General features: G+C 35.5%; 1 protein-coding gene across 1 annotated transcript; it reads right to left on the bottom strand.

Moving 5' to 3' along the window:
- Window positions 1–863: 863 nt before the first annotated feature.
- Window positions 864–3,514, bottom strand: LOC146954940 (replication protein A 70 kDa DNA-binding subunit B-like). The gene is made up of 9 exons (XM_085704806.1): window positions 3,326–3,514; window positions 2,957–3,224; window positions 2,767–2,863; window positions 2,535–2,656; window positions 2,379–2,463; window positions 2,006–2,308; window positions 1,794–1,911; window positions 1,473–1,661; window positions 864–1,391 (listed from the first exon to the last, which is right to left on the bottom strand). The coding sequence occupies exons 1-9, from the start codon at window positions 3,473–3,475 to the stop codon at window positions 1,086–1,088; spliced, it is 1,638 nt and encodes a 545-aa protein (XP_085560932.1). The 5' UTR covers window positions 3,476–3,514; the 3' UTR covers window positions 864–1,085.
- Between the last annotated feature and the right edge of the window lie 3,016 nt (window positions 3,515–6,530).

Here is a 6,530-nt window from a genome sequence, read left to right on the forward strand (position 1 = left end):
TATTCAAAAAAATTAACAAAATAAACAAAAAAGGTCCATTTCTTAAACAACCATGATATAATTATAATTGCTCCTTGCACATACAAAAAATTCTAATTAAGCATAATCATTTCAAATGGTAGATTACAAAGTAATTTATTGAAGTAATTTTGTGAGTAAAATAATTCAATAAACATATACTGATATGAGCAACTATACATGATAGATTACAAAACTATCCATTCAACAGATGAAAATTTGTTATATAGTCAACTTAGAATAGTACTTACCTATTTATGATGTATGACAAAAAACAATCTTATTAAATAAATATAAATATATCTATGATACAATCCCAAGATAATTATAACTCAAGTGGTAACAATGCATGAGGACCTTATATTTCAAATGCATGGCCAATAGAAGTTGTAAGTACAAATAAATGTGACAAAAAAGGATCATTTTGAAAGAGGGGACTGCGTTAGATTTTGGAAATCTATATCAGTACTTTATTCATAAACCCATGCCATTTTTTCATGAATGCTAGATATAATAGACTACTACTAAACATGCAAATCAATATCAATATAACGCAAAAATAAACTTGTCAATACCTAATTCATAAATTTACTAAAAATGACTTAGAAGCCTTCAACCAATTATTGCCGTAAAAAATGATATAGTTTTTTTTTTTTATGTCTGTAACAACACTTATATCTTTAAGAAATGATATTTTGACAACCAGTCTGTGTCAACCTATGTGACAGCCAAAGCATACGAAATTGTGTATAAATAATACTACATTAGATTACATTAACGACCCGAATAGAATAACAAACAAAAAAAATTCAAAATGTACCAAACAAATTATATTACATTCAAACAGGGTTACAACAGAACAACAAAATATTATACATTCAAACCAGCACGTTAATAGCACTAAGCTTACAAAAAACATAAGAACAAACTACATAGCAGGAATAAAATAATCATACTACTTTTTAAAAATTAAAATACAAACAGAGCATATAATGTAGAAAAGCAACCATACAAACTATTCCAAGCATTTATTCCATTACATAAGCAGGAGAAACGCCCAACATAATTCATTCCTTTTCAATCTTGACCTTCTTAAGCTTTCTCCCAGAACGACCCTCAACAACCCCATCAAATGCAACATTTAAATTTCGCTTAGCTTCCCCAACATCATCAGGGAACTTGGACGTTCCACCAGCATAATGAGTAGGGAACACCACCAAATCGGACAAAAAGGCATCAGGCTGAGTATCCGGAACATAATCACAATCGTCACCAAGATTGACATCATCACATACCATACTATGTGAGCTCTTCACATAATCACCATCATGAGATAAATTGGGTTCAGACTTATCTTCAGCAGGAGATACGGTCTGCACAATATACAAAAATATATAGACTAAATTCGGAATAATCTAGGCAGCACACGTTCAAAGAATGGTCAGAGATAATACCTTGGAAGGGGTGTAATTATCCCCAACAATAGCAAATGCCTCAACAATATATGGATCTTTGGAAACACGTTTCACCCTGTAAGAACCATCAAAAAGTGCACTGGAAACACTCGTTTTCTCAACCTTAAACAGAAGTCTGGTACCCTTTAACATCACCAGTTCAGGTGGGTAAAACCCAGCGTTCTCAGCCTGCACGGCCAAAACTTATGCATCAGCTACACACAAACGTATCGACAAAGACCCACAACATACGGCACAGACCATTTAACAATAAATATCATACAACCAAAAGATCATAGACACACAAAAGACCAGACAAACCTTTGCATTTGCAACCAAAGATGCACATTGTTTCTCCAAAAGGTAGTGCACATCATTGTCAAAAAGCACAAAAATAGCATCCCCAGTACCATCTTCAACAATTAACTTCACCTTGAATCTAAATAAATGAAAAAAACTACCAACATTATCAATAAAACAAACCAACCTATGACAACCCAAGAAGATAAAAAAACCGAAATAAGGCCAAATACCTGGGAACCATATGAAAGACATGCTTAACAAAACCCTTGCAATAGTATGCACCGGAATCCGGTACAACAATCCTATGACACTTACATGCAGGATACCACCACTCCTCTCCTTCAGCCAATCCAGAAACTACAGCACTCAAAACAAAACAACCATCCTCAACCGACTCATTCAACTGAGCAAGACTCTTCTTAGGATACATTCGAATGAACTCCTCCTCAAAAGAAGGCTTAGAACGCGAAGTTAACAAAGATACACCGGAAGAGGGTTCAACACCAAGACCGGATAAGTTGTAAAAAAGGATACTCATAAAACATCATAACACACAACTTCAACACATACAATGATCACTAATAGAAAAAGGAAATGACACACCCCTTCTTGAATTCATGAACCTCGGGAATTGGAGGGTTAAGCATGACCCTGTTGGTGCCCTTAACATTCTGAATAGAAACTTTTTCTACATAGATAAATAAAAATTAAAAACGCAATGACAATCAAACAACAAAAAAATATAAAATAATTACCAACCCCTAAATATTTTTATCTTCGCAAACTGAACAACAACGACAGGAACCCCATCAACAGCCTTGCTCATCATCTGTTGCAACATTCCAACATACTCACCAAATAGTGCACATTCAACTTTCCCACTGACAAAAAATAGAAAGAATAAATGACAAACTAAACTAATATACAACTTTATTTGATAATCAACTTAAATCACACTAAAAGAATTTATAACAAACTTGTCTGATCAAACCTTTTATCAGTTAACTCAAAGACAACCATCTTAGTGATTTTCCCATCCCTAACGTATTCCCTTTCATCGGATATTCCAGTCATGAAGCCCATGACATCTTCAAAAATATTACATACGCAAAAAACAATAACACAATCAGGAATCATTTAATGCAACAGAGCCTTCAAGTAAGGAGTACGGGAGTTCATACCAATCAAGTAGTCGTGATCAACCGTATGGCTACAAACATCAGCTATGGTCGACAAACCCAACCCATAATTCGGCATATCTGGACACACACATGACTGTACCTTAGTCTTCATCTGAAACATGAGCTTGTATGGATGAGTAGACGTACGGTATGATCCAGAAGCAGGAGACACAGAAAAATAAGACATCTTATAGACCTCCCCTTCAATGAGTTTGTGCTGAAACAAATACAACAATTGTTTTCTCACTGTGGCATGGATCTTACTCCCCTACAATTTTAAATATTCGATTTAATTTCCAGAAACAGACAACATATGAAAACACAAGAAATTGCAAATAATATATAAATTATATAAACTCAGATACAAACCTTATCGTCGACCAAAACCAACTCAATGGAATTGGTTTGCAGGGGATTCAGAAAAGTAGGTACCTCCCACACACGAACAACTCTAACTTTGATTCTCCAGGTATCCCTTCTAGGAACAACATCAGACAACGCATCAAACGATTTGTCCATTATCCCTATCGCAAATTGATTTTCTGTGGTGTGTGTGTTTGAAAAAATGGTTTCAGTAAACAACTATTTATAAGAAAATCGGAAGACTGATAATGATAAGGAATTGAACTTTCAAAATGAAAATAATTGAGTTCTATACCCTACATACCCGCACGATGACAAAATAGAAGATTTACAGCAAAGTACCATCATCACATATATACACAAATCCAAGTCTATATTTATGGAATTGAAATTTGAAACTCAAAATAATTTAATTCCATACCCCACATACCCACACGATGACAAAATAGAAGTTTGCAACAAAAAACCATCATGACATATATACAATGACAAATCATAATTGGTACTATTTCTGTACCTGACACAACATAAGCTGCCAAAACATGACACAATAGAAGCTTCCAAATTATCCATATGCAATTGAATTTCAAATTGAATTTCAAATTTCAAAACAATTGATAGGCGCGAAATGTACCACAGAACTTGCAATGACAGATGGCAAAAACGAAATCCTTGAAAAGTGAAAAAGCTACAGAGAAAATTCCACGAACCGTTATGTGAATATTATGGATGGATATTTGCCTAACTATTGTTGTCTTTATTTAATTCTTATATAATACTACCTCCGTCCCAATTTAATTGACAAAATTTTGTTTTTCACACATATTAAGAAAAATGTATAAATAAAGGGGAAAGTGGAATATATTGTATTGGAAATGATAAAAGTAGTATTATTTAGTGTTATATTGTATTGAGAATGATGAAAGTTGTATTGAAAATTGAAATGGGTCAGTTATTTTGGGACACTTTTTTTTTAAAAAATGGGTCAGTTATTCCGGGACGGAGGGAGTAGTACTAATAGAACGTGCTACTAGTATGACATTTATGTAAGGGCTATAATTTTGGCTTATGTATTTTGTTCCCCCCTCACGTAAGGCATGTCTCGCAAATATTCTTATATAATACTAGTAGTACTAATGGAACGTGCTAATAGTACTCATGGTAAGTTACGTCTTTGTTCCCCCCTCGCGTAAGGCATGTCTCGCGAATTTTCTTTTAACTTCTTTTAATTAATTAATTAACTAGACTCTAACCTGTCCGATGTAGACATGACAACAAACCCCGTCCCCGATAGATCCGGCCACCCCCGCCCCGAATTTAATGGGCAAAAGCCGATTTAACCGGATGCAGGTGCGGGTGTGGGGGAAATTTAGAGTTTTAGTATGGGGGCGGTGATGAGTCATAGATAGTATTAATTATTGCCTTATTTAGTTTAGTTTTATTTTAGATTTGATTTTATTTTATTGCATTTTATTTTAGTTTAGAATATTTTACTTCAAATTGTCTTTTATTTTATTTTAGGAATAAATATATGGTGGAGGGTGCCTTGAAGCAAAAGAAAGAGGACTGGAGCAAAATACAGCGCAAGAATACGAAGATACGGGGCAAAAATACATTTCCCCTTACCAGAAGCTTGGCACGGCCCGTGCCAACATGTGGCACGGCCGTGCCCGTCCCCAGAGCCACTTTTACTGCTTTTTCTTCAAGGACAAGTTACCCTGTTGCGGCTTTACTGTTTTACCCTTTTAGTTGCTTAGTTTCTAAGTCGATTGTAAAGCTATAAATAGAGTAGCTCTCCACCATAAACAATCATGCTTTACCTTGTTTATTTCAATTGCAATTTTAATAAAAGTCTTTTATTTCTCTTTTACTTTCTTTGCAATTTATTTTACCGTATTTCTCTCTTCTTCCTCCATGTCTACGATGAACATGAGTGAGTAGACTTCTTAGTCTTAGGATTATTGGGGAGTCTAATGACTCAATCCTAAACAAAACATGTCTAAACCCTAATTTCTATGTAACCCTAATTTCTAATCTAGATTCACCGTCTTAACGTGGATTAACAATTATCAAACTGTGGAAGCGAAAGCGGAGGGTTTGATAATCGTTAATCCATCATCCCAAACATCAATTCATAAAGCGAGAGCGGAGCTTTGATGTTGGAACAAGTGAATTTAGACAATAGTTGCAAAACAGTGAAATAGTCTTTGCAACTATTGAGACAAAGAGTAGTTTCAATCCTCTATGCATCTTCTAGTAATCATGTCAGTGAAATAGGCTTGGTTGCTAGAAGTAAACTCTCACCGGACTTTCATCGGAAAGGTGAGGGGCTAAGGGAAACCGGTCTTTAGAAATTAGTGTGTAAATCATGAAATTAGATGTTTAGGTTTTGTCTAGTGAAGGATTAGTTATTAAGATGAACCAATGATCCTAAGGCCCTTTATTATTATTGTTTTTACCTTCAGCAATCAAACCCTTTCTAATCAACTTTCTCTCCTCTAATCATTCATTAAAAGTTAATTGAATTGACCAACTCCCTAGCGGAACGATACTCTACTTACTACTATTACTTCGATAGGCCGTGCGCTTGCGGTTTGGCTCTATCAAGTTTTTGGCGCCGTTGCCGGGGAGTTAACTAATTTGATTAGCTTTTTCTTAGTGATTAGAATTCTCTCTTCTTCTTTCTCTTTTCTTTTTATTTTTATTTTTACCTTTTTATTTTTCTGTTATCGTTAACTTCTTGGGTTCTCAACCTTGTATGCGAAGAACTAGAAATCAAGCGGTATTCATACCCGAGATCGAAAGGTTCTTACATAGAAGGAGGAGAGCAGCACAAAATAACACCGCCATGGCCAATCGCACTCTCAAAGAGTATGCAACGCCGTCTACGGCTGAGCCACAAGCTGTTATTGTGTACCCAACGGTTGAGGATGACAACTTTGAAATCAAGCCTGCCCTACTTAACTTGGTGCAGCAAAACCAATTCTCGGGATCCCCCACAGAGGATCCCAATCTTCACATCTCTGTTTTCCTACGAATTAGTGGAACCATGAAGGAGAACCAAGAGGCCGTAAGACTTCATCTCTTTCCCTTTTCCTTAAGGGATAGAGCTAGCGCTTGGTTCCATTCCCTCGAAGTCGGTTCCATTACTTCATGGGATCAGATGAGGCAAGCATTCCTTGCCCGTTTCTTTCCACCATCTAAAACCGCC

Source organism: Medicago sativa, chromosome 1, assembly GCF_051527215.1.
Source record: "Medicago sativa cultivar Bolivia chromosome 1, Bolivia_mono, whole genome shotgun sequence".
NCBI lineage: Eukaryota > Viridiplantae > Streptophyta > Magnoliopsida > Fabales > Fabaceae > Medicago > Medicago sativa.

Coding starts and splice junctions, on each gene's coding strand:
- LOC146954940 (XM_085704806.1), bottom strand. CDS start 3,475: ATGGACAAATCGTTTGATGCGTTGTCTGATGTTGTTCCTAGAAGGGAT. Junction 2,309..2,378: donor GTTCATGAATTCAAGAAGGG/GTGTGTCATTTC, acceptor ATGTTTTATGAG/TATCCTTTTTTACAACTTAT. Junction 1,662..1,793: donor CTTTGGTTGCAAATGCAAAG/GTTTGTCTGGTC, acceptor TTGGCCGTGCAG/GCTGAGAACGCTGGGTTTTA.